At 55.9% G+C, this 26,354-nt stretch overlaps 3 protein-coding genes across 10 annotated transcripts in view; 2 read left to right on the top strand and 1 right to left on the bottom strand.

The window, feature by feature from the left end:
* RFX2 (regulatory factor X2) overlaps positions 1 to 9,886 on the top strand; it is a 60,495-nt gene extending 50,609 nt beyond the window's left edge. For 7 of the 8 annotated variants that reach the window (XM_040592140.1, XM_040592139.1, XM_040592143.1 and 4 more), the window contains 7 exons: positions 2,303 to 2,454; positions 3,382 to 3,479; positions 4,146 to 4,295; positions 4,680 to 4,888; positions 5,213 to 5,366; positions 7,537 to 7,579; positions 7,734 to 9,886. In XM_040592140.1, the coding sequence (XP_040448074.1) occupies positions 2,303 to 2,454; positions 3,382 to 3,479; positions 4,146 to 4,295; positions 4,680 to 4,888; positions 5,213 to 5,366; positions 7,537 to 7,579; positions 7,734 to 7,843 (916 nt within the window). In that variant the 3' untranslated portion in view covers positions 7,844 to 9,886. The remainder of the gene's footprint in view (positions 1 to 2,302; positions 2,455 to 3,381; positions 3,480 to 4,145; positions 4,296 to 4,679; positions 4,889 to 5,212; positions 5,367 to 7,536; positions 7,580 to 7,733) is intronic. The other variant, XM_040592138.1, reaches the window with a different exon arrangement.
* Positions 9,887 to 12,151: 2,265 nt separating this feature from the next.
* On the top strand, positions 12,152 to 14,366 carry LOC121086544 (la-related protein 6-like). Its single transcript, XM_040590447.1, has 3 exons — positions 12,152 to 12,321; positions 12,619 to 12,829; positions 13,368 to 14,366. The coding sequence occupies exons 1-3, from the start codon at positions 12,152 to 12,154 to the stop codon at positions 14,364 to 14,366; spliced, it is 1,380 nt and encodes a 459-aa protein (XP_040446381.1).
* A 4,167-nt stretch (positions 14,367 to 18,533) lies between these two features.
* Positions 18,534 to 26,313, bottom strand: DUS3L (dihydrouridine synthase 3 like). The gene is made up of 13 exons (XM_040592902.1): positions 26,258 to 26,313; positions 25,182 to 25,488; positions 24,124 to 24,708; positions 23,427 to 23,468; positions 23,178 to 23,330; positions 22,965 to 23,081; positions 22,566 to 22,631; positions 22,368 to 22,478; positions 21,846 to 21,942; positions 21,252 to 21,327; positions 20,779 to 20,967; positions 20,562 to 20,690; positions 18,534 to 18,725 (listed from the first exon to the last, which is right to left on the bottom strand). The coding sequence occupies exons 1-13, from the start codon at positions 26,290 to 26,292 to the stop codon at positions 18,653 to 18,655; spliced, it is 1,980 nt and encodes a 659-aa protein (XP_040448836.1). The 5' UTR covers positions 26,293 to 26,313; the 3' UTR covers positions 18,534 to 18,652.
* Positions 26,314 to 26,354: the final 41 nt, after the last annotated feature.

Raw genomic sequence — 26,354 nt, 5'->3', positions numbered from 1 at the left:
TGCCTGGTGGCAAAGGACCTGGGGGTGCTGGTTGACAGCCAGCTGAACATGTGCCCAGGTGGCCAACAGCATCCTGGCTTGTGTCTGAAGTGCCATGGCCAGCGGGACTGGGGCAGTGATAGTCCCACTGTGCTCAGCACTGGTGGGGATGCACCTTGAATCCTGGCTTCAGTCTGGAGCCTCCTGTGATGAGACAGACCCGGAGGGGCTGGAGCGTGTCCAGAGCTGGGGAAGGGGCTGGGGCACCAGTCTGACAGAGAGCAGCTGGGGGAACTGGGGATGCTCAGCCTGGAGAAAAGGAGGCTCAGGGGGGACCTCCTCGCTCTCTGCAGCTCCCTGAAAGGAGGCTGTGGGCAGGGGGGGGTCCATCTCTTCTCCCAAGTAACAAGTGACAGGACAAGAGGAAACAGCCTCACCTTGCACCAGGGGAGGTTTTGGCTGGATATTGGGAAGAACTTCCTCACCAAAAGGATTGTCAAGCACTGGAACAGGCTGCACAGGGAAGTGGTTGAGTCCCCATCCCTGCGGGTGTTTAAAAGACGTGTGGACGTGGTGCTTAGGGCCATGATTTAGTGGTGGCCTTGGCAGTGCTGGGTCTACGGTTGGACTTGATGATCTTAAGGGTCTTTTCCAGCCTAAGTGATTCTCTGGTTCTATCACATCTGGGCTAACTCACTTCTTGGCTGGTGACCCAGATCTTTTAACTGCCTCGTTTGAGGCAGGTAGTGGGAAACAAAGCTCCTCACATCTTTGTACTCCTGCCTGACTTGTTGCCTTTTCTTCATCCTTTATGTGTTGGTAGTCTGCTGCCAAGGGAATGGAAGTAAGTGAAAACAGAGAAAATGGAGAAGGCAAAGGTTTCTTCTTAAAATTTATATTAAAAGTCTGTATTGTCCACTTCTACTGATAAGATAAGGACTTCCAGTGCAGTCATTTTATATTCAGAAGAAAAACAGTAAAAGTTTGAGTATATAAGCAAATACCCCATACATATCTATAGAATTACGGCCCTGTTGTCCTCAGTAGATGCTACCCAACGGATATTTTCCCATTCCCACAAAGAATCACTGTAGCTGTGTTTGATTGTTTCAGAATCTTTTACTTGAGGGTATATCCTCAAGGCATATTGCAGCACCAGAGAGCTGTGCCAGGTGCAAAGAGGCTCACTTGGATGCTGGAGGCAGCGTTTCTGCTGGGCTCAGTCTAAACCAGCCTGTCTTACCAAGGCTGTGTGCTCTGGTACCACTAAAGCAGTACCGCTGCTAATAACCAAGACAGGTAAATAAAGCACTCCCTCCCCCTGCTTTATAGATGTACAAATATAAAACCAGAATATTATCAAAGTGGCAAACTGCAAGCATGATAAAATGCAGAATATGCTTCCGCTTAACAGAAGGTTTAGGTACTTGATGGCCAGTTTCTCCATGTGAGTATACCTGTGGAGTTCCCTTAGGAAAACTGCTCAGGCAGGGACTATAAGTACCTCCTTATAGTATGTCCAGGGCTTGGTTTTAATGATCCAACGCGTGGGCAAAGGCCCTTCCAAATGGCCAGTTCCCAGCGTAGTGTCTGAGCAGCTCAGCTTTGATGCTCTGGCAGTGCATTAAGGCTTCAGTCCTCCCTGCTTGCTCTTTAACCAAATATCTTATGCCTTAATCATGCGGGGAAAGCTTCCATACCTCTATAAAGTGAAAACAATGCAGGCTTGATTGACCTCATTCAGTTAGAGACAGTAGCTCTGTTCTCATCAAAACACCACATCTTTTCCCTTCTGAAAGCCTTCAGCATCTCCAGGTGTTAAACACCTTGAAACCATTTGTAGTATTTGTTAATACCGGCTAATCTGCTCAAACATGAGCTGCAAACTTTTTTTTGTCCTCCACTGCTGCAGCTGCTGAGGTTTAGAACAGAGGGGAGAGCAGAGAGACATGAAGGTTTTGGAAACAGCTGCATCTGTGAGGAGGAACCAGCTAAGCCTTTGCTTGCTGAAATAAGTGCACAGTTCCCACGTACGTGTGAAGACAAGTGTGCGAAGGGCTGAGGATGGAAGAAGCAAAGGCAGTCAGGGCAGGTGCTGGGAGGTGCGGGTGTGAGGGAAAACTGTGATCAGAGCTCTGACCTCGTGGATGGAGAGGTGCTTGCAGAATCAGATGAGACTTGTACAAACTCAAAGGTTTCCTTTTGAAAGCAACATGAATGGGCTTTTTTATGATGAAAACTGGGGGTAGAAATCAAGAAGAGGAGTGAATGCACTGAATGCAAACCTGCTGCTTACACTGCCTCCCTACCCCCCCCCCCGCAGCGAAGAAGAACATGAAGGGATCCTCCCAAAAGACAAGCTGATCACTCTGTGCAAATACGAACCCATCCTCAAATGGATGAGAAGCTGTGATCACATCTTGTACCAGGCCCTGGTGGAGATTCTCATCCCAGACGTGCTCAGACCGGTGCCCAGTGAGTATCCTGCAGCGTGCTCGGGAGGGCACGGGTGGTCCTGACTCCTGCTCCATCCTGCTCCACGCTGGGCTGAGTCATGGGATGCCGTGTCTGACAAACAGCGGTCCGTGACTCACCCGGTCTGGCTACCACTTGTCACAAAGATTTCCATTGTAAAACCTGATTTAGAGGTTTTTGTTTTGAATACAAGCTAAAATATTATGGCAACGGCAATATTCCTGCTGCAGCATTGCTCTCTGTCGACAGTGCTTTGTGGCCCCTGGAAATTCCCGTGCCTTTTAAAATTTGGTTTATTGCATATCACATCTCCTGACTTTGGCTAGGAGTCGAGGTAAAAGCATAGGCTTGATGCACAAGTAAGCACAAACTAATCCTGGTGAGGTGTTTCCTTGGAGATAGTATCTTTGTTTACGTAGGACCATCCTGTCCCCTGCCACACCTCCTGGAAATTAGGGGTCAACTTTCATTTGGGAGGTTAGTGTGGGATATTGAAGGGTTTCTCTCTGATTTGGCTCCTCAGTGAAGCGCATGTGTTGGTCTCACCGAGGTCTCAGCTCAACCCTTGACCGGGCTGAGCAGTACTGGAAAGCCATGTCCCTCTGAGCTGCTCTGGTCAGTCTACGGTGCTGGGGCTGGTGTGTCTGTAAAGAGCACACATCAACATTTGGAAAACGCTCAGAAGGACCATGAATAAGAAAAGGATAAGAAAGAATAAGAAAATAAGAATAAGAATAAAAGTTTGAGTAACAACATTAGAGAATAAGAACAATTGGAGTGCACCTCAGGAGCCAGCTGGTTTTGTGGATGCTAAACCCAAATCACAGCTAACCCGACAAGAGGCTGTGCCTCCGCAGCAGCCCTCAGCTAGAAAGTGGTCTCCAAAGATGGTGCAGAGCCTTTCTAACGCCGTAGACTTCTTTGCAGGCACGCTTACACAGGCGATTCGTAATTTTGCCAAGAGTTTGGAAGGCTGGCTGATGAACGCAATGAGTGAATTTCCCCCCGAGATTGTCCAGACCAAGGTAAGCAGAGGGAGGGTGTTGCGGGTCGGGGAGATGCACTGAGTGCATGTGTGTGCCTGTTACAGCTTTCTGCAGCAACTGGAAATCACTCCTAGGGTTTGGCCACCTGTACCTCAGACTAGCACAGTATTATGAACCAAAATCAGCAAGGAGTGGGAGGACAGGTAGGGCAGTTCCCTTGTCCCAGCAGCTGATGACCCCTTGTCCATTAGAACCATTCCTGCATCCTGCAATTGCACTTAAAGCTTTGTGGAAGAAAATCTCTGCACTGGAATGAGGCTGTCCTAGAAAGCACGAGACGCCTCAGGGACTGAACGGCCTTGCAGGGGCTGAACCCAACGCCACCCTACTCCTGCTCTCCTAAAGCTTGCAGCCTGTTCTCACCTTGCTGGTCTCTGCTGGAAGCAGAGTGTGGAAACTTGTTAGTTTAAAGGGAAAGAAATGCAGAGGCTGGTTTGCAAGATGCTATAGGGCTGGTTTGCAAGATGCAACAGATGCTGCAAAAGTGCAGCTCGGGAGCGCTGGTGTGTGCTTTGGAGAGCAGCGCGGGTGGGACGGTGTGGGTTACCCCAGCCGCTGTGCGCCGTGTGCTTGATTGAGCTCAGCGTTGAGGAGAGGTCGCCGTCCCAGCATCCCGCTCGCGCTGCCCTGCGTGCTGTGTTGCAGGTCGGGGTAGTGAGTGCCTTTGCCCAGACGTTACGGAGATACACGTCCCTGAACCACCTGGCTCAGGCCGCCCGTGCAGTGCTGCAGAACACTTCCCAGATCAACCAGATGCTCAGCGATCTCAATCGGGTCGACTTCGCCAACGTGCAGGTAACTCGCGGTGTCTTTTCCTATGTTGTGTTGTCCAGAACTAGGACTCGATACTGTCTGCTGGTAACCAGCGTCGTATTTCCCATAATAAAAAGGGATTAAATGAACAACTCAGTGGTTTTAGTGTTACTTTCCCAGGTAAGTTTGCCATCTCACTGTGAATAGCGGAGAAGGCACTAAGGACCTTCTGTAAGAAGTAGTGCTACCAACAGTGATATAGTTCCAATGTTAATAATGTCCTGTGGTCTGGACGGATCGGAGGAGACATGGTTCAGAGCTGGTTTGGAGTCCTTGTCTGCTAGAAATGAAGTTGAATTCCTGGGTTAGGATGCAACAACCACGCAGGCTTGGCGTGAGTAACTGTCAACCCTTCTTCCCGAGCAGGAGCAAGCCTCATGGGTGTGCCAGTGCGAGGAAAGTGTGGTGCAGAAGCTGGAGCAGGATTTCAAGCTCACCCTGCAGCAGCAGAGTTCTCTGGACCAGTGGGCCAGTTGGCTGGATAATGTTGTTACCCAAGTGCTGAAGCATCACGAGGGCAGTCCCAGCTTCCCCAAGGCAGCCAGGCAATTCCTGCTGAAATGGTCTTTCTATAGGTACGTTTTCTTTCTTGTTTTGGAGGTATTTCTGCATCGGGCTTAGGGCATGTAAATAGCTCCTTGAAAAGCCAAAGTTCTTTACTCCTGTGCAACTCCAGTTAACTGTTGCTCTGCCCTGGTCCAGAAGGGAGTGTTGTGGAGTGTTATGTCTCCTGTATCCTTTTGGGATGGTGATAGGATGCTCCATCAACTTTGATTCTTGGGTTAGGGTTAGAAACAGAGCACACTGTCCCACAGTACCTTCAGGGTCAAGAACTCACATCAGCCGTGATGCAAGTGTAAAACTCAACCCAAATACTTTGTTTCCCGGCCATTTTCCAGCTCCATGGTGATCCGTGACCTCACCTTGCGCAGTGCTGCCAGCTTTGGCTCCTTCCACCTGATTCGCCTGCTGTATGACGAATACATGTTTTATCTGGTAGAGCATCGTGTTGCCCAGGCAACAGGGGAGACACCGATTGCTGTGATGGGAGAGGTGAGGATTGTTTATTCCCTAGAAACAAACCCCAGCTGAGCAGCGCTGAAAGAGGCACGGCTGGTTCACAGACCGCACTGTGTCCTGAACATGCTTTTATCACCATCTTTGCTGAAGGATCTGCTGGGTTGTTTTGAGTGCCTGGCACAAGGATCCAGCTCCTTGAGCATCTTCCATCGGGGCTCACTAATTCCTGAGCTGGTGGGTTTGGGGGCGGTTGAGCATCACCTGGGCTTCGGAGGCCTGGGGCAGGGAGGAACGCTTACCTCCACAACCTGTGGGTACCAGCCCTGACCTGGGGGTTCTTGCCAGAGCAAAGTCCCATCAAACACAAAAGTCAACCAAGCAAAAGAAGGTCCAAAAGTTTCTTTCCCTGCAACTTTCAGTGGTACCGTTCACTGAACTTCTTCAGGCCTGTGTGCTGCAGTTACGTGCGCATCAGCCACTTTCTCCGTTTTTGACTTGAAGAAGAGAAATGATGGGTGGTTTGGGTTGTTTGTGAGGGTTTGGGTTTTTTGTAAAACAAATGAGACAGTAAATCTGGTGCCTGCCTCATAGGCAGGTCCTGTCCTGCCTAGCTGAAGCCACATCCAGTTTTTCATGCTGAAATGCAGATTTAAAAGCCGCTGATCAACCTCTGACAGCAATATAGAAACCACTGTTAGATTAAAACTGATCTCATTTGCCTCTTGAATCTCGTGCTGTTTTCTTCCTTCCATGGAACTTATGCAGGGGAGCCAGACAAATCAACTGCATGCCTCGTGCTTTCCCTTCCCCTCCCATTAGCCCCATGCTGTTGCATCAGGTCAGCAGTGCTGCGAGGTCCTTCCTGCTCCCCCTGCAATATTTTATTGATGCTAAAGCAAAACCTGGCTGTGGGAAGCTTTCATCCTTCAGGTTTTGCATTTCCTTCATTAAACGCTTGCAGTATTTCTGTTCTCCAGGAGGAGGCTGATTCTCCCCAGCAAAAGAGGATGAATCGTGTCCTTCCATTTCCATGGCTCACTTTATAACTCCTGCCCTCCTCAGTTCCTTCTGCTGCCCAACTCTGCATGACTTTTCAGCGTTGTTATAGCCATTAGTGTTTCAGACCTCGTCGTAGAGGACGACAACACATCTCCAGAGCCAAATATGTCCCCAGTTCTCTGGTTACAGTTGGCACTGTGGCCTTGCAAGTGAAAGGGCTGCGCTGACATGAATGCAAAGGCTTTGCAGAGAGTTGCAGAGAGCTGGAGTGATGGTAGAGTCCCACGAGAGGTGGAGAGCTGGCATGTCTGAGCAGTTGCCCGTGTTATAAACGATAACAATTAAAACAATTTTATTTGGGGTTCAATCAATTTAGGTTGAGAAACAAAAGCAAAACCAGCGCTGGGTGTGCGGAGAACTCGGTTCCACCACACACACACCTGAGTCCTAAAAGCGGCATCTTTTATGCCCGGATCTCGACCAATCTCCTCTCGCCGGATGTCCGTCCCGCTCTTTCCCCGCTGGGCCGTTAGCGTACGCCTTCTCCTCCTATTGGCTCTCCTGTGGCGCGCTTTTTCAAATCTCAAGGTCTTCGTCTCCTTCGGCGGGCCTTCCCTGGTGTGGTTTCTCTTTCTTTATATCCTTTGGCGGCTTTTCCAAGCAGCCTCAGGGGAAGGGGAAGCCATCACATTGTCTCAAAGGAGAACCACAAGTGCCCACTCACCACAACTGCGACACAGGTCCCAGATTTACACAGGGTACAACAATTACACTTATCACAGTACATTCTATTTTTGACATGAATCATGACTGCGTTTATCACACCCAACAGATGCAGAGGGCTGGAGAAAAGGCACCATCCTTCGGTCTGTGGCAGTGCTTGGTCGTGACTTGGGAGATGGAAAAATTTCTCCCTTTGCTCCAGAGCTCGGTCCTGCCCTGGATTGTTGCGTGTGGTGTTTGCCCAGAGGTTTATATGACAGCGACACACTTTTCCCCCAAAACATGTGGTTGGTTTTGCTTTCTGCTCTTCACCACTGGCACTGCTGGTGCTTGTGGTTTCACCGGAGAGCTGAAGCTGCTTGTTAGCAATTAATTAATTAAGCAATTGTTAGAATTGCTTGGAAATAAATGCCAACTTGCAGGTCTGGCACTTGGGATCTCCACTAAGCTTCACTTACCTTGTAACTCCTTTTTCTTTCAGTTCGGTGACCTCACATCCCTGTCTCCAACACTGCTGGACAAAGGTACCTCCTTTCCCTCAGGGGAAGTCCTGCTGGGTCAGGGTTGAATCCTTGGGGGAGGGGGAACCTCGTGCTGGCTCTTCCACCCTGCTCTGTTGGGAAAAAAAACCTTTTCCCCTCCAGTCGCCACTCTCATGCCGAGACCTGTCCTTTGCAGATGACATTAGTGACCTGGGCAGTGAGGTGGACACGGACGCCCGGCACATGGGGGAACCGCTGGTAAAACGGGAGCGCAGCGACCCTGGCTACTCGCTGCAGGAGATCTGAAACGGGGACTCGGCTTTTCTCCAGCTGGACGAAGACATCCGGAGCCAGGTTTGGCGGTCGCAAGCCTGAGTCTCCCCGTATCTGCGTCATTAGTGCCTCTTAGTTTCTCTTTATGTTTACTTGTGTGTGGGGATGAGCTCTGGGGGTGAGCCCGGGCGGGCAGTGGGACAGGGCTGGTTTGGCCGCTTGCTTTCTTCCAGCGTGGCTGCTGGCCGGAGGGAGAAGGTCCAAAGTTGCTTCTGAGCGATGGGAGCCTCCACGGTCAGCAGCGGATCAGACGTGCCTGTCTGGGAGAGGCTGTCCTCCCCGGCCCGAGCGAGGCGGGCAAACAAGGCTTTCTCTTTCAGGGAAGGTGGTTTGGGTTTCTTCCCCACTTCTCAGACTTCACTGTGATACAAACTTGAACCAGTCAGTGCCCAAGAAGAAGGAAAAATACCTGACCCTTCTCCTCCAGCCATTCAAGACAAGCTGTCCTGGCTCTGACTTTGCCAAATCACATGTTCTAGGAGCACAGGACGGTCTGTCTGTTGTACCCGCCTGGGGAGGGGGCTCCAGGCTGCACATCCATCGGGTCCCAGCGGAGCGGTGCACATGCCTAACCTGGGACTGGCACATACATGCCCTGGGACTGGCACATACATGCCCTGGGACTGGCACATACATGCCCTGGGACTACGGGACACGCATTCCCACCTGCTCCCGTGTCTCCCCAGCTTGGCATTTCATCACTGATCCGCGAATGCTCCTGGGACGCTGCCAGGCCAGCTCAAGATACCAAAGGACTCCAAGGAAGCAGCAGCCGGTCACAAAGTGTGTTCATTGCCCCCTGCGCTCCGATGCCCATGGGCAATCCCACGGGCAGTCCCCATCCTCGCCAGGGTACCCGGGCAGAGGGGAACTGGTCCCATGTCCTGGGTTTTGTAAAATTCTCGCTTGATGTCCTGCTAAAATGTGGAAGGTAGGGTGCAACTGCCCGCAGGGCTGCGTCCGGAGCATGGGCGACGGTGTGCGACTGCAGTGCCTTAGGGTGGGCCAGCGTGCCTGCTTCCCCCCGCTCCGGGCGAGCCGGCGAGCTCGGGCGCTGATGGAACAGCCCGTCCCGTGTAGCAGCGGGGGACTGTCACGGCCCCGGGTACCCCCGACGCCACGGTGGCATTTCCCCTTGCTGTGTCGCTTCGCCTTCTCCTGCAGCATCGTTGCGGCGGTGGCTCCTGTGGGGCTGAGCTGGGGGAGCTTCTGCCTCGGCGGGGCTTTGTTCTCCCCTTCCCTGTCCTGTGGGGTGTGGGCTGATGGGGGCTACAGGGCAGAGGAGGGGGGTGGAATCTGTCGTCAAGCCAAACTGCAAAAGCAAAGCCCCGGGGCAAATCTTTCTGTGAATAAAGGCCGTGTCATAAATAGCTTTTATTATTATTATTATTATTTCTAATGATACAGTATTTGATGTGAGCTTTCCAGGGGTCTCGTGTACATTTGCATATCAGAGTATATTCTATCCAAATATATTATTTACTCATTCCGAATGGTACTAAGGTAGCTGTGACACTTTAAAAAATATTGCTAATGGAAAGTAAAAAGAAAGTGTGTATAGTGACACATCTTTCCCTCTTACTGTCCTGTGCTGTTGTCTGTCAGGGTGATGTTTGTCTGTAAATGTCTCATATTGAAGTAGCAGGAGACAAGTGAGAAAGCCGGATTTATCTGTAAATAACGACAAAGAATACTCCTTGGGTCAGAGTCCACCCTTCAGATCCTGCTAATGAGATAAGATGGTCTAAAAAACCAACTGAGCAACCAAGTCTTAAACTCCCCTGCTCCCACTGAGTGTGATATTAACTTCAGCTGGTGCATTGGCTCTTCTTTGCAGCCGCTACCAACCGGACCCAGCCACCTTCTGCTCACCACGGATGTGCAAATGAGATGCTCTGGAGCTCTGCAGCGCTGTGCAAGGAGTCTGGATAACCACCTAAACCCGATATGCACAAAATTCCCAGCTAAAACTGAATAGCAATAAACATGTATCAAATGCTCAGGCCTGTACAATAATTGTTGTAGTCCCATTTCTTCTTTAATCACGGAAAGGGGATGTTGGGCAGATGCTGCAAGGCTGCAGCGGCAGGGGGAGATGCAGGATCTGCCCAGGACGCTCTAATTAAAGCAGTTTTGGCCAGGGATCCAGCGCCTGCAGGAAGGCAGATGCACCATGCAAGCGGCTGGTTCGTGGGGGCAGCATGCCCGTTACCCCAGAGTTCACGGGGCAGGGAAGGGGCTGAAGGGTCAGGCTGCTGCTAAGCACGGGGCCGTAAGAAGCATTTTCTAATTCCACTTCCAGACTGGTTGTGGAGGATGGGAGCAGTGAGACAGGGATGTGACGAGGAACAGCTCGCTCCTGCTCTGACCCCTTGGGATGGGGAAGAGCCTCAACGCCTGCATCCCGGCTTGCTTCACGCTCCCTCTGGATTATGGGTTTTGCAGGGATGACTGGACCAGCCTGAGCATCTTCCTTCAGATATTGAGTCTCGGGGCTGGAACGGGGCGTTATTTCCCCCAGAGGAGCCGAGCAGCACCTCCTCACCCTGAGCATACCCAGCTGCAAGTGGGGAGAAAATGCTCCCATTAAAACACACCCCCCCGGCCCCGGCTTGCCCCTGGCTCCAGCACCCCTCCTAGGTGGGCAAATCCCTGCAGAGGTGGTGTGAGCGTCACTGGGGGGTGGGCTGGCAGGCTGGGGGGCTGCCAGGCTCAGGGACAGGACCCCTGCGGAGAACGGGGAAAGCCAGGGACGGGGCACGCAGGGGTGGGCACAGGGGGCTCTGCAGCACCGGCAACACACGGGACTCCAGGTGAGAGACAACTCGGAAGGGAGCGCTGGGTGGGTTAATCCCTGTAGCATCCTGACTGGCGGTGGATCTCCCTCCCACAGATTCAGGTGAGTGGTGTCCTCATTGTCACCTGCCACCGAGTGCCACCACCCATCAGGGACAGTGGCTGTCCCCCGTTTCCCTGCTGGGTGGCTCTCGGCCACCTTTCTCATCCCAGGACTTTCTTTTCCACCCACCATCCCACCGCAGTCCCCAAGCGGCAGAGAAATCCAGGAGGTGGCAGGGGACATGGAGGTGGCAGGGGGGTGATTCCAAGCACACCAACCCCAGGGAAACCAGGGGGGTGCAACATCCCAGAAGTGGTTTGGCATTGCCGCTCCCTGTGAGCTGTGTCAGAGGGATGAGCTTCCAGCTGGCTCCCACGCGGAGATGTGCCAGTCGGCAGGTTGAGGGCTCGGGGTGACGAGCCCTTGGCTGGTCCTTGTGGCCACAGGGCACAAACATCAGCTAAACCCTGCGCCTGGACAGAGGGGCTGAGGGCCAGCGGGGTTGGGCTCCCCGGCATCGACCCTTCCAAGTGGCAACTCCAGTTCTCAGCCACCTCCACAGCCCCCTGCCTGCTGGCATCACCCCCAGCCCCCCCGCCTGCCCGAGCCCCCACGTTGCCCCCCAGCTGCTGCCCAACGCGAGGCTCAGCAACAGGGACACGTTTCAGCCCAGCCCTTCCCCACCTCACACTGAAGCTACCGGCCATCCTGCCCCACAGCATCATCCCCTGTGATGGTGCCCTGGGCTTAACCCACTCTTGGGGCTCTTCTGATCCCTCTCAGTGGGCTGAGGGGGGGTGTCTTCAGGAAGGACATTTGCCGTCACTCTGGCAGCGCCAAGAGCCCAAAGGAAACCCTGGAGCAAACCCTCCATCCACCTCCACGCAACAGTTACTGTCCCTGCACAAAACAGGGAAACTGAGGCATGAACTGAGGTGCCTCAGCCTCGTAGCATCAGCTCACTGCCCCTCTGGGTACCGGTGGTGGTGCTAGCGGTGCTGGTGCATACCCAGCCTTGCTCAGCAGAGGAGGCAGGAGGAGCCTGGCTGCCCCCAGGGCTCAGCTGGGGCCATTTAACCCACAGACTGGTTTCACCTGGAGCCTGATGGGTCTCAGGGCAGGTCCCTGAATGCCTGCTGGGAATCCTGGGCTGCCGCTCTTATAAACCAGCAGCCTGCTTGCTCTAGGGGTTTTTTCTTTCTCACTTTTCACTTTGTTTCTTAGGAGCCTTAGTTTGGAGGTGGTGAGGGTCTGTTGTCTGCAGGTCTTGAGGATGTAGTGTCAGGACTTTCTACCCTTCCCAGCACTGCCAAGCAGGTAAGGACACAGCAAACTGCCATCCCTGGGGGCTGCAGCCCAGAGCAGGGCTCTGCCCTGGGGCTGGTTGTGGTCAGGAAGCATCCCAGCACTGTCCTTCTCATCTGTGATGTCCTAGATGAAGGATGACCTCGTCATGTAGCTCTGGAGTGGCCTTAGGGCTCAGTTCCCAGCCCAGCTGCAGCACCCCAGTGCCAGTACAAAGAAATTCCTTCCCGGCGCTGCATCTCCTTTTGCCACAGAGCCACTCGCTCTCCCTGCTCAGCCAGGAGGATATCCTTGAGAGCTTCAACAGGTACGTGGCTGCTGGGCTGTCTGTGCACGTGGGCTCAGACCTGCTCTTGCCTTCTGTTTGTCTCCAGGACAATGTGTACCTTGTCTGGGGTGGGTTTAGGTTTGTGTTCTAGCACCAGGTGGCTTGCAGGGTGCAGGGTGCAGGCTGACATCGCTCCCCTGCAGCCAGAGCAAAGCTGGTGGGTGGCCCTGGGTCTTCCTGGTGTCTCTGCTCTCTGAACCGTTGCAGCTGAGACCAAGCAGGGCTGCATGTACCAAAGGCCACCAGCTCACACCTGTGTCCCTGCTGCCCTGCCAGGAGCTTCTGCAATGTGAACGATGCTCTGGGAGCTGATCTGTTGGACTGCAACCTCTCCATCCCTGACGCACAGCTGGTCCGCAGGATTGTGTCCCAGGTGGAGTTCTACCTCTCAGATGAGAACCTGGCTAAGGATGCCTTCCTCCTGAAACATGTCCAGAAGAACAAGATGGGCTTTGTCAGCATCAAACTGCTGACGTCCTTCAAGAAGGTAGGCAGCCCATGGTGCCAGCCAGCTGGGGTGGGAGGTGGTCTTCGTGTGGGGGGCGTCTGGGTGTGCTCTGGCTGTCCCTGGGGGGGTGTATGGGGAGGTGGTGCTTGGGTTGTCTGTGTCCTGGCAAAGTGCTGGTGGTGCAGAGCTGGGCTCTGCTCTCTGCCTTTGATGTGCTGCAGCAGCTCTCAAACGAGGGAGTGTGGCTGGGGAAGTGGCGAACGGTCCTCAGACCACCTCCAGGGCTAGATTCACCTCTTCTGCCCATAGTTCCCCCCGGCTGCTTGGGAAGAGATCATCCCTTAACTAAAAAAGCTGCAGGGAAGCGCTGGTGGTGTGACATATGGGGAAGCCATAGCTTGTTGCCGCAGTCCAGGGACCTTCTGCAGACCGACCCCGAAGATGCTCCCATGAAAGGGAGATGTTGCCTTTCCATTGCTTCAGGCTGATGGGGTTGCAGCCTGCGTGGACGATGGGTTTAGGGTGGTCCCTGCCTGGGGAGACTCATGGGAACACAGCGGCCCCCTCTCTCCCACAGGTGAAATACCTGACACGTGACTGGCGGCTCACACTCTATGCCCTGCAGTTCTCCGAGCTGCTGGAGGTGAACAAGGAGGGCACCAAAGTGAGGCGGCGGGTCCCCATCCCAGAGTCCCTGCTGAGCATCCCCCCCAGCAAGCTGCTGCTGGCCTGGGAGCTGCTGCCCCAGGAGCAGGATGTGCTGCCGCTGCTGCAGAAGAATTTCCTGGAGACCATCACAAGGTTGTTCAGCCCCTTCGGCGCTATTGCCTCCATCCGCATCCTGCGCCCAGGCCGCAAGCTGCCCTCGGATGTACGAAAATACACGTCACGCTTCCCCGAGCTGCTGAGCAAGTGCTGCGCGCTGGTGGAGTACGAGAGCCTGGAAAGCGCCTGCAGGGCCTTCGAGGACCTGGGCCACCAAAGCCAACTGGGCAGTGAGAGCATCAAAGTGGTCCGGCTCTGCGGGAAGGGCTCCAAGAAGAAAGCTGGAGCTGAGAGGGAGGTGGCGAAGGAGCTGGGGGACCAGCTGGGCTGGAAGGCACAGGTGGCATCCACACCGGTACCCTACAGCATCGGGGACTCCCTGCTCTGCAGCTCCCTGGAGCCAGACGGTGTCCTGGTGTCACGGTCCCCCCTCCTGAGCAAGGACCCCCCGGCACCCGACTGGCCCAGTGGTGACTTCAAGCCCAGCAGCTTCAGCAGCGCCTTCGCCGGGTCGCTGCTCACCAGCAAAGTCTTCCCTCCGCTGGGCACAGGCTGGAGCACCAGCAGCTGCTGCAGCCTCTGCTCCGGCCCCGAGAGCCGCAGCAGCTGGGGGAGTGGGCTGGGCACCGGTGCCCCCTGGCACAGCCCCGCTCTGGATGCCAGCCCTTTACCCAGCCGTGCCCTGGCAGCCAAGCGGGTGACAGAGCCCCTCAGCCTGCAGGATGGGGTCCTTCGCCTGCCCCACGGCCCCGATGGCACCAAGGGCTTCTGCAGCAGCTTTGGGAGAGGGGAGCTCGTCCTCCGACACTGAGGATCCTTTCCGTTTGGGTTCTGGGTTTGTCTTTTTTTTTTTCTTTTTTTTTTTTTTCTCCTCTCGAGCAGCAGAACTCTCTGTGGCCCCCGAGAGCTGCGGGCGGTGGCGGTGCAGCTGCTGCAGGGGACAGGAGTTTGGGGCAAGGATGATGCCTGGGGAGGGTCAGTGTGCGAGGTGAGATGCTGAGCAGCACCGGGAGCTGTGCCATGCTGAAGCCACTGTGCCCACCCGGGGTCCGGAGCAGCTCGCACCACCCCAGTGGCATCACTGGGGCTGCCCTAAGGAAGGGGCTTAGCCCCCCGACCCCCGGCGCTGGGGTGCTGCCCCGAGGGGACCTCAGCTCGCACCCGCTGCCGGACCCGGCGAGGTGATGCCGCTTCCCGAAGGCTGCATTGGCCCCAGGCTGTGGAGCTCGGGTGCGAAACGGGCAATAAAGGGACCAAGTTTCCAGGCACTTTCTGGCTGGTGTGGGTTTTTTGTTTTTTTTTTTCCTGTTTCCCCCTAGGGAGGCTGTTGCGGCCACCGAAGGCGCAGGCAGGCGAGGGGAGAGGGTCCTGCCTGGCGAGTGGCTCCTCCATCACCGCTGCTGGGGTGATACCGGGCTGTGCAGCTGAGCGTGGACGTGAGCAAGGGCAGGATTGTCCTGAGGCTTGGAAGGGCTTTGCACCGAGCCCTGTCCCTGCTGCAGGGGACGCTGGTTGTGTTCAAGGCTAAGGGGTGGCAGCCCTTGTTGTGGTGTGTGTCCAGTCCCCCCCTCAGCCCCCAGGTCTGCCCTTGTCCTAGGGGCTCTGTGCCGCTTTCTGCGTGGGGCCGTGTCCATGGGTCCTGCAGGGACCTGTCTGTCGTAGCTCTCCCCAAAGGGCTGCTTCCCCTGGGGAGGGGGACAGGGGAGTGGTCTTCTGGCAGGGGCTTGGCCCTGAGGGGGGTGGGGTGTGGTCTCGGTGCCCTTTGGGGCTCCCTGGTTCTGACCTGGGGCTTCGGCACCTCTTGGGTGCCATTTCCCCGTGTTCCCTCCCACACAGGCATGGAGTGGGATGGAGAAACAACATTTAATGGAAAAGAATAAGACTTGCCAAAACATCAAACTTGCTAAATCCCCCCCAATACAGAGCACTCTTTGCTCCCAGTCCCCCCAGTACAGAACATTCCTCCCCTGATTCCCCCTCTCCCCACCCCTCATGTGCCCCCCTTGCTGGGGGGCAGGAGCCAGGTGTTCTGCCTCTTGCCCTGCTGCTATGGCGCTGCAGGTGGGGACGGTGACAGGTCCCAGTCCATGTCCCCCCACAGCTCCTGGGGCTCCATCTCAATGGTGTTGAACACCTCCAGGCTCGCCAGGGTGTCCGTCATCTCGGAGACGCTGTAATTGCCATCGAACAGGTCTTCAGGCAGGGCGAGGGAGCTCAAGTCACAGCAGGGCACAGCTGGGCTGGTGTCCCCAGGGGTGGGGACGCTGCTGGGACCCTCCTGGATGTGCCCTGCCATGTCCGAGGATAAACCAAAGAGCCTCAGGGCCTCCTGAAGAAGCACCTCTTCGGACACATCATAGCTGTCTTCTAGGTCCCTAACCACTTGGTTGTGGGGGGCAGCAGAGGGGCTGGGGGGGACATGGCTGCCTGGGGGTGCCCCCGCAGGGGTGGCCGTGCTGCAGATGGTCTCTTCGGGCTGGCCCTGGATGAGCTGGGAGCCAGCGATGGATGTTGGCAGCACCAGGGGCGCCGGGGCCACGGCTCCCCCCTTCTGTGCGTCAGGCACAAGGTGTGGCAGTTGGCCCCGGGGGGTCCCGGAGTCCCCCCGGGCACCCCCCAGCAGAGAGGTGCTGCTGTAGTTGGCTATGGCGGTGACTGGTGGAGGCAGGATGCTGCTGGTCCACTGAAGATGGAAGAAGCGGGGATCAAAGTAGCATCCGCACGGAGCCCTCTGCAGCCCTGCGTGGGTGAGCGGGAGCCGTGCTGAGCTGGGGGGACCCTCCAGGGCCACCCCCCCACCCAGCCGGCCCCCATCGCTGACATCCCCCAGCCCTGCACCGGGTGTGTGGGGAGCTCCCCGGGGGGTGAGCAGCTGTGCCGGGGGGACAGGGTCGCAAATTGCGGGTGGGGCGTGAGCCTTGGGGAATTCTCTGGAAATGGGATTTCCTGGGCACACAGCAGCAGGCGAGGGCAGACACACTGGTGCAGGCTGCTGAACCCCCGCCCCGTGCGGAAACTGCCAGGGAAGGGGGGGGGGGAGGGTGCCGAGGGGACAGGGGTGCCAGAGGGGACAGGAGTCTCCGTACCTGCTGGGGGCTCCAGGGGGACCTCGGGTGCCCAGGCTGCAGGGGGGGGCTGCTCCTGCTTGGCCGGCTGGGACGGGCTGGCGGAGCCTGGAAGAGAGACAGGAGCGGTGGCCGGGGGTCGCCTCCACCGGTGCCCCCGGAGCGTCCCCGGGCTGGGGGGCTGGGTGGGTTCCTACCTTGGGGGCAGAAGGATTTGGGGAGCTCAAAGTTGGGAAGCAGCTGGAGCATCGGGGGGCCCCAGGGGCCGCACCCCGAGAGCTGCAGAGGTGGGAGCTGCAGCGGGGGGCCGCACCATGGTCCCTCCGGCCTCGGCTGCCAGGGACTCTCGGCCGTAACCAGGGTGCGATGTTGGGGCGCCCCGTGCTCCAACGGCCCCGGCGGCCCCGCCCCCCGGCAGGGAAGGGGTTAAGGGGCTGCAGGCAGCTCTCGGGGTGGGGGCAGGTGCCTTCGGCTGGCAGCCTCGGTCCCTTCCCCGAGCTGGGACACCCTGGGGATCAGCGGGACGGGGAAGGAGCCCCAGCGGGGGCGCTGGGCCGGCGGCGGGGGCTGTGCGGGGGGCCGTGGGGCGGCAGGTGTTGCACCGGGGGGCGGCGGAGGTTTGAGCTCCAGCCCTCGCAGTGGCTGGGAGCCTCGGGGGGAGGAGGAGGCCGGTGGGGAGCGAGGCGGTTGTGTGTATCCCGGTGGCAATTCGCAGAAATCCCTGGATGGGGTCGGGAGCCCTTGTCCTGACGGCAGTTTCCACCTGCCGGACACCAGCTGGGAAGAGCCTGTGGCTGTGCCGAGCTGGGAAGTTCCTAAAACCGGTGGGAGATGGGACCTTCTTGTGGCAAGGACTCAGGGCGCCAACCACAAAAGGTGCCCACCTGGTCCTGCTCGTTGGCAACGACTCATGGAAGGACTCGTGGGATGGGGGATGGTCCCGGCCACGGTGACCGCGCGCTGGTTGTGTGTGAGGGGCTCAGTGCCATGAGCAGGACGGGAAAGCGAAGCTGCTTCCCTGGCTTCGGAGAGAGCAAACATCCCAGCGGCATCACTGGGGACTGCTCAGGTGGCAACTGGGCCATAAAGAGATGAAGTTTCCAACCTCCCCAGCTCCTCCTGGGGAGGGAAAGGGTTGAGGGGGGCTGGGGTGCCCCTGGCCCCTACAGGCGGCTCTTAGGGGCTATGGGGGCAAGTGCTTTTTGCTTTAAACAGTATTTTTCAGGGAGGAAAAGGACAAGTTGATTCAGCTGAAGCGTGTGAGGTGCACCCGCAGCCTCCTGGGGCCACGGCAAACACGTTTGTGGCCATTTTCCCCACCCTCCCACGTGCGGCATTGACTGGAGGGACGCAGAGTAGGACACAGGACCTCAAGGGGTAAGGTTCTGCATCATCACTCGGTGGCATGCGTTCCCCCAGCCCCACCCCCACCCCCCTCCCGTAGTGCTGTCAGCTTTTAGCCTCCTGATGGAGAAACACAGAGCTCTGGATCCCCCCGGGAGGGGGCTGTGCCTTCCCTGGGTCTGTGACACCCGGGAGGGGATGGTACCCGCCGCTGCACGCTCCCAGAAAAGGACTGGATGCTGCACAATGTCCACCAATGAGGTGCTGGGGCAGCTTGTGCTCTACAGGACCCCAGGGACCGGGTCAGAACATCCCCTCCTGGTACGTGGAGGATTTGGCACTGCCAAGGGCATCCTGGTAGGAACAGAGACCTCTCGCTCCCGCTGTGTGAATGGTGTGTGGGGTGGGGAGCTGGGGCACCTCCTGCCAGGAACTGGAGGCCAAAGATCTCTTCTGGCCCGTACCCCGTTAATTAAATGGATTGCTCTCTGTTAGCGAGGCGCCTCTGGCTGCAAGATCGTGCACGTAACTCGTGGCAGGGACCGATGCCTGGGACATGAAGGCAACCACACTTTTAAAAACATAAAACTTTATTTCATTTCAGAGAGCAGCTGAGCAGCCCTGCTCCTCGACACACACCATCCCAATGCCTTGCAACGCGATGCTGTGGCAAAGGGCCTCACCAGCCCTATCTGTAGGAATTTGCCTTGTGTTTAGGCAGGAAGGTGAAGCTGGTAGGTACGGGTCCCAGAAGCATCTCGCTGGAAGAAAGAAAACCAAACCCAAACAAAAATCAAGGAGAGGTTTGTGTTCAGTACAAGAGCCACCAGTCCCCAGCCAGTGCGTGGCCCTGTAGCTCTGCAGCGACAGTGACTGCAGTCAGATGTGTCAAACCAAGCCTTTACCCTCCCCAAAACCTAGGGCTGCTGCACAAAGCCACTGCTGGTGCTGAGCTTGAACCCTGAACCCCAGCACGGGAGGGACCCAGCTGCCAGGTATAGGCAATGCCCTTCTTGCTGAGAGCTGGTGCCAAAACAGCTTCTTAAGTTTGGTGACCTGAATGCCAGCCTCACCGCTCGCAATGACGCGCCTAAAATCAACGTGAGCCTCTGAAAAGTTCCTCCCCACCTCCTACTGTTTAAGGTCAGGTCCTAAAACGATGTAAGCCAGTTCTACTGCCATCAGGTTTATCCTCGCTTAAAAGACTTCAACTAGTTCTCACTTTGGAACGCACATTGTATTTTCAGGTCAGAGTGACTTTCTTTATAGTCAAGGAGGTTTAACTTATTTCCTAGATGCTGGTTCAGTACAGCACCACTACAGCTTTCCGTAAGACATGTCAGAGGGAGAGTCACAGAACTGCACAGCAAGACACTGCACCTACAGCACAGCAGCAGAAATAGGGCGCTCGGAGAACCCAGCTTCTGGTCAGCATCTTAAAATGAGCTTTAATAAATAAACCTAAATTGTTTTAAAATCTTGAGTTCTGGTGCCTACAAATGCCTATTATGTGGCACTGTAAAGGCCACAGGTTACAAAGGTTTGCGCAGCAGCATGCAGGCAGGTTCCGCTTGAAAAATGGCATTTAAAAATATACTTCTAACATGGTTTTGGGCAGCCGTTCCGAGTACTAACACAATGGGTGAGGATTAGCAAAATCAGAGAAGGCTGTAGCCACGCTCCGTTTTTGCTGATCTCTGTTTCCCCGAGATGGGAAATAGCAGCTGGCTGCTCCAGCTCTCATTCTAGCTGGCTTGGAGCTTGCGGAGTTATTTCCAGCCAGTGCCTGGGGACTCGTGGGTGTGGGGGAAAAGTTTCCTGGTCTTTGCTGCTTGAACTCAGAAATCAGGTAATGAAAAAAGGAGAAAATGCTCAGCTCTAACCTGGGGATGGGGACTGCCCCCCTGCTTGGTGTCTGCATGGGCCTGGTGGGCTGGGACTGTCTGGACAGAGCACGGAGCGATCTGATGCTGAAAGCCTGAGATGTCCCTTCACTGCGCTCCGTTAGTTCCTACAACTGTCCTGGGATGAACAGCATGTCACGAGAGAGGTCAACTACCCCAGATTTGCAGCGGGTACAGAATGATGGGCTGAAGCACAGAGAGGGATGGAGAAAGCTCTTTATGGCAACTTCAAGCTCAGTTAAAACCTCCAAGTAAAGCGCTGGTTAACCCTGGCTGTTCTCTTACCACCTCTTAAAACTGATGGAGTCATCACCTCCTCTTTGGAAGATGCATGCGTGTAGAGGAATGAAGCTGGGTTAATTAGCATTGATAATATACAACTGTGGGTTGGCTTCAGGGGTGTCGGGTTGGCCGATGTAGATAAGGTGCAGCTGTAGCTGGTTCTGTTAAGTGGTTGAGAGCTAACAGAGAGAGAGCAGCCGAGGAAGAAATAGAGAGGAAGAAGAGAAGAGAGTGGGTCCTGGATGAGGTGAAGGCAGCAGAGGGACTGTATGAAGAGTATGCTGGTATGAGATGGTAAAAGACCTTGTTGCAGCTTGGAGAGTGCTGCAACATGTGCAGGCAGAGTGGGGCTGTGTGGGGCTCTGTGATCTCCCTTCCTAAGAATTTCAATGAAATTCAGTGCTTTATTACCTTATTTTAATCCAATCATCCACGTTTTGGCTTGCCATCAGCGTCTCCAAATAGTCTCTTCCCATGTAGTAAGGTGGCCGCTCATTAATTTTCTGAGGTAGGTGTTCTAATAACCCAACTGGAATATACCTGCAATGCAACGTAGTGGCAGCATGTGCTATTGTTCAAAGGGTACACGCTCGCTGCGTTACAGATCCTCTCAGCTGGGGAGAATTACCTGCACAGGAATGAGAGCCATTCCAGCAGGAACTTCCTCGTCTTCTCCACTCCCTGAGTATCTGACCCCCAGTGCTCAAGGCCATAGTTGGTGAAGTCTTTGAGGACATCAAATCTTTCGCTGGAGGAGATATCCCAGTGTCTCTGCTCCTTCATTTCAGTGAAAAGCCATGGTTTGATGAGTGCCCCTCTGTAGCCCCAAAAAAATGTGCATTGTTATTCCCATGACTGATGTTTCCGAGGATGCCAGTTAATTTAAGAGACTCACGTGCAGCCGACGCTGCTTTACTTTCTCAATTTCAACAGGAAGCTGCTCTAAGCTCCCACAGATGCAAAATGACTTTACTAATTTTCAGAGTAGTTTCACCAAGAGGAAAGATCTCATGTTTTGGGTTTGCTTAGGTATATTTTAAATTCCATTTTTCCTCTTGCACCAACAGAGCTCAGAAGCAAAGGGGAACCACAGGCACTTGCCTTGCAATCATAACCCCCGAAACGCCCATCTGCATGGCTCGATTAGCATCTTCGTACGACAAAATATCACCGTTTCCTGTCCAGAAGGGAGAAGCCAGAGGTCAAAGGGATACGTGAGGGCAAGTCAAAATGAGTTAATCCAGGCATGGGATAAAATTCAAAATGGACACAAGGTCCAAAAGCCAGACTGTCCAAAGGGGCTCTGGGGCTCCTGTTGAGACTTTCAGGGATGTTCTGGATTAACGTTCCCCTTACAAGGAAAAGCAGAGCCTTCTCCCCTCCCAGCTCTTACCCTGAAGGTTTAGCTGGGAATCTTTGTGCCACAGTGCCCAAGGGAGAAAGCACCTGCTAAAAACCAAGTGCTCTGTATCCTGCCTGTCCCCTCCCCTCCTACTCTGCTCAGCGCTCCTCTCGTCTGGCCCAAGCACATGGGCAGATCCGGGCTGCACCGGAGCTGCTGCATCATGTAGGGATACCCCAACCTTTCCCCCAGGCTGAATGTCCTTGGGAGCCTATTCTCGTATTTTTTAAAGATATCTGAAATCAAACATGCAGCTTTTCCAGCCCACGTGACAGAACAACAGAAAGACCTACCAAAAAGAGGCATGGGGCTCGCTATTTTTGCACATTCTGCTATGTAGTCCCAGTCAGCACCCCTCGTGTACCGCTGCTCCCGGGAGCGGCCGTGAAGCTGGGGAAGAAAGTGGCAGTGAGCCCTCACCGAATGTGACTGTTCACAGGGAAGGGGAATATTTCCTGTGGGCAGGAACTACCCATCCCCGTGCCGATGGGCTGGTCCCATCGCTTCCCCAGCCCTGCTGTGATGAGGCTTATTTGGCTGAAACCTCTGTTCCAGGGCACTGCAGGAACCATCTCCCTCTGTAACGGATGCAAGGCTCAGCAGCACCGAGGAAAATACTCTCTGCATCTGGATTTTTGTCTGTCATTAGCAGAAAATGCTAAGAGGTAGTACACAGCTCGCCAAAGGTGCTTGAAACAGCTACTCAGTTTGGGGAAGGGTAAGGTCACCCCCACATTGTGCTCTAGGCTGACATGCAAGCAGAGCCCCCCCGACACCAGCCAACAATCTCACACCACAGCAAGTAATCCCTGTACCGTGACCATGGATGCTCCCCACTCCCGGATCTTGGGGATTATTTTATGAGCCACATTAATCTTTTCTTGCACTCCTGTCCGTATCTTCACAGTCAGGGGGACATCCAGCACCTGCAGAAACGGGAGAATGAGGCCAGGCTGGGGCATGAGATGGCTCCATCAGCTCATCTCCCACCGCTGGCAGGTGCTCTGACTCACCGAGTTCATCCCTCGGACGATCTGTTCAAACTTGTTGGACCGAGTCATCAGAGCACAGCCTCCTCCCTAGGGGACAAAACGTGGCGCAGTCAAGACTCTCTGCCTCCTTGCGTAGTGAAGACCCTCCATGGAGCTGCCCAACAGCAGCCCTCTGCTCAGGGGATGCAGGTAGGGCTTGCAGCATCTCAAGACTTGGAGAAAGTCTTACAGCTCTTTTTCTTTCCAACTTCTGCCTCTGACAGGCAGAGACAGCAACCGTCCCCTGCTCTTTGGACCGCTGATTTGCCTTCTCGCTCAAGTCTAGTGCCCATAAAATGCACGGGGAGCTCTGGGTCAGACTGGCAGGTCACACAAACATCTACCGAAGGAAGCAAAACACGCCGCAGAACATCTTCTTACCTTCTTGTAGACCAAATCAATGGGACAGCCAACATTGATATCTACAAAGTCCACTTCAATTGTCTGGTTCAGGAGCTCTGCACACTTGGTCATCGTGTCTGGGAACGCTCCCTCCAGCTACCAAAGGGGGACAGGTTGCACGGGTTCAAGAAGCAGCTTTTCTCCTCTGAATCGAGTTACCATTTGTTTGGTTATCAAGATGATAGCACTCACCTGCACCCCAAAAATATCTTCGGTATGATGCCGTTTGAGGAGAGCCCACTCGGAGGACTGGCCCTGGAGCAGGTTTGTACACACAGCCATCTCTCCACAGGTGACATCTGCCCCGAAGCGCTTGCATATCCTTCGGAAAGGGAGGTTACCGCACTGGAAGAGGCAGCAGAGAGATGGTTTGTCAGGAGATTTGCTCTGTTCCAAAGGTGGCAACGGCACATTTTGACAACAGGACAGACATTTACCTACCGTGGTCAGTGGAGCCAAGTAGAGCTTGCCTTGGATTTCCAGCTGGAAAAAACACAAGGATGGAGGAGCGTGTTAGCAGAGCTGAACCAGAAGTGGTTAAATGGGAAGATGTTCCAGCTAATAATTTTATCATTTGCCTTGGATAAAACTCAGTGGGAAACCCAGAAAACCACCCGTTTTATTCAAGAACTTCAACTATTCCCTGAGAACATATCATTTGGATAAAGAAACCAAAACTTGAACCAATCTGTTTGCACTGCTCAGCTTGGAGAAAACTCAAAGCAGTTACAGATACAGGGGCTAGACAGGCTGGCTAATGGATGCAAGGACGGAGGTGATGAGGAGGAGGATGAAGGCAATGCTCTCACCCCGGGAGAGGACCATGCAGCACACACAAACGCACCAGCCCCAGCCTCAGCTCTCCTTGCGGAACATCCCCACCCTCACACAACTCAGCCCCTACCCTCCACCAGGCACAAGGGGCTGCAGCTTCTCTTGGTTTTCACCCCTCCAAGGACACCACCACAGCCCCCAGAGCTCACCTTCCCACATCCTTCCCCTCAGGAACGCAGTGCCCAGGCAACTCTGTCCTCTGCCTGCCTCTCACCCAGCTAAGAGGTCTCTTCTGTCTTCCCAAGCACAATCTCAACCACTTGACAGGCACACAAGAGATGGCAGCCCTCGATCAAACTCTCACCTTCTTCTTCTCACACGATCGCAGCTTTATCGTGTCTTCGTCTGTCAGCGGGCCCACTGTTTTGATGGAGGAAGCCTCCTGGCGGCCCGTGGGGCTGGGACTCTGTGAGGTGTCTGTTTTGGGATCTTCTCCCTGCACTGGCAGCACAGGACATTCGGGGCTGTCCCCCAGGCTCTCCTGGGGTGTTGCGCAGTTGGACACCTCTTGCTTCTCTGCAGAGCACCCCGTGGCTTTGCCTCCCTTCCCACCATCGCTGTGGGGCTTGGCCAAACCACGGAGATACTCGTCAGCCTTCTTGAAGCTGAACTTCCTCTTGCGCAGCTGGTGCTGGAGGTCCTTGGAGAGGTTGTTCCTCACCAGCGACTTCCCTTCCCACTGCTTGGTCAGATCTGCATTGACGATGTTCTGGTAGCCATCCCCGAGGTGGGCCTGGGCGAAGCGGCACGTCACGCCATAAGCGCACTTGCCGAAGGTTTCAAAGAGCACGCAGCTGCGCCCCAGGTCAGCCGGCTTGGTGGCCATGTACTCGCCGATGTCGTGAAGGAAGCGGCATCGCGGCCCAAAGTAGCACTTCTCTGCACACCCCTTAGAACAATGAAGAGGAGGTTAAAACCTCTGCCCCCCGCTTGCCTGCCCGGGCGTGCCTGTACCTTCCAGCACAAGCCAGATGAGCCTGGGTCTGCCCCGGCCCAGCCAGGGGCCAAAACTGCTCCGAGCGCCCCTCACTCCCCATGTCGCTGCCCCCTGAAACACTCCCAGGAACGTGCTGCAGAAGGGCAGTGATGTGCCCACTTGAGGGGATATTTCAGTGCTACATGTCAGGGAAGCTGACACTTGTTCTTCTCAGCTCATCCCACTTCACCCTCCCCAGCCAGCTGACGGAGGCGGTTCTGCCAGCACAGCCATGCCCTCCCTGCCCGGAGTGTCCCCTACGTGGCTCTACCTTCCATGTGCTTTCCTAGACTTAAATGTCAATGCAGCCCGTCCTTGAGCAGGAAGGGCCCCGCAGGGTCCCAGACCCCCTGTCCCAGCGCGGAGCAGGGCCCCCGCTGCCCTACCTGCGTTACCGATGGGCACAGCCTGCGCTGCTCGTAGCAGGTGGGTTTCATGCACGGCCTGCTCTTGTTCTGCCCCCGCGCCCGCCTGCGCTCCACGGGCTCCTTCTCCTCTGCTCCTGCATCCTCTTGGCTTTCCCCATCCTCACTGAGCTCCTCTGGCTTCACCCGCTTGGCGGGGGGCTCGCTCTCGCAGCCGCTGGCCTCCTTCTTCTCCTCTCCCTCCTCCTCCACCTCTTCCTCCTCCTCGCCACCCGGCCGCCCGCCGGCCCGCAGGTAGGCATGGAACTGCTCCTTGGAGGCCAGGAACCTGTGGAGACAGAGGCAGCCCCGCTGTGTCCCGGTACCCACCCGGGACGTAGGGAGAGGGCTCTGCTGGGGTGGGAGGGCTACAGTGGGATGGGCACAGGGTCGAGGGGCTATGGGGGGGCCGGGCAGGAACTGGGGGGCTATGGAGAGACTGGGCACCAACCGGGGGGCTACTGGAGGGCTGGGCACGAACCGGGGGGCTATGGAGAGACAGGGGGGTTACGGAGAGACTGGGCATCAACCAGGGGGCTATGGAGGGGCTTGGCATGAAGCAAGGGTGCTACGGAGAGACGGGGTACGAACTGGGGGGGTTATGGAGAGGCTAGGCACCAACCGGGGGGCTATGGAGGGGCCAGGCACGAACCAGGGGGGTTATGGAGGGGCCGGGCATGAAGCGGGGGGGCTACGGAGAGACTGGGCACGAACCAGGGCGGCTATGGAGAGACTAGGCATCAACCGGGGGGCTATGGAGGGTCCGGGCACGAACTGGGGGGCTTATGGGGGGTCTGGGCACGAACGGGGGGGGTTATGGAGGGTCCGGGCACGAACTGGGGGGGGCTATGAAGAGACTGGGCATCCACCGGGGAGCTATGGAGGGGCCGGGCACGAACTGGGGGGGCTATGGAGAGACTGGGCATCAACTGGGAGGCTATGGAGGGGCCGGACACGAACCGGGGGGGGCTACGGCGGGGCCCGGCACGTACCGGGAGATGGCAGGGCCGGGCACGCAGCGGGCCGGGAGGACAGGGGGGCCTGGGGCCCGCACTCACCGGGCGCGGACCGGCGCCACCCCCGCAGCCGCCATGCTGCCGCACGCGGCGGTGACGCGAGGGGCGGGGCCGCGCCACGTGACGGGGCGCGCGGCGG

Source organism: Falco naumanni, chromosome 4 (genome assembly GCF_017639655.2).
Source record: "Falco naumanni isolate bFalNau1 chromosome 4, bFalNau1.pat, whole genome shotgun sequence".
NCBI lineage: Eukaryota > Metazoa > Chordata > Aves > Falconiformes > Falconidae > Falco > Falco naumanni.
The sequence above is the reverse complement of the archived record's forward strand: the minus strand, read 5'-3'. Positions and strand labels throughout refer to the sequence as shown.

Excerpts from the sequence above, each read along its gene's own strand:
- LOC121086544 (XM_040590447.1), top strand. The coding sequence starts at position 12,152 with ATGACCTCGTCATGTAGCTCTGGAGTGGCCTTAGGGCTCAGTTCCCAG. Across the intron at positions 12,322-12,618 it reads ATCCTTGAGAGCTTCAACAG|GAGCTTCTGCAATGTGAACG; the intron begins GTACGTGGCTGC and ends CTGCCCTGCCAG. Across the intron at positions 12,830-13,367 it reads TGCTGACGTCCTTCAAGAAG|GTGAAATACCTGACACGTGA; the intron begins GTAGGCAGCCCA and ends TCTCTCCCACAG.
- DUS3L (XM_040592902.1), bottom strand. The coding sequence starts at position 26,292 with ATGGCGGCTGCGGGGGTGGCGCCGGTCCGCGCCCG. Across the intron at positions 24,709-25,181 it reads TGTGCCCATCGGTAACGCAG|GGGTGTGCAGAGAAGTGCTA; the intron begins GTAGGGCAGCGG and ends CATTGTTCTAAG. Across the intron at positions 21,328-21,845 it reads GAGCCCCATGCCTCTTTTTG|GAAACGGTGATATTTTGTCG; the intron begins GTAGGTCTTTCT and ends CCTTCTGGACAG.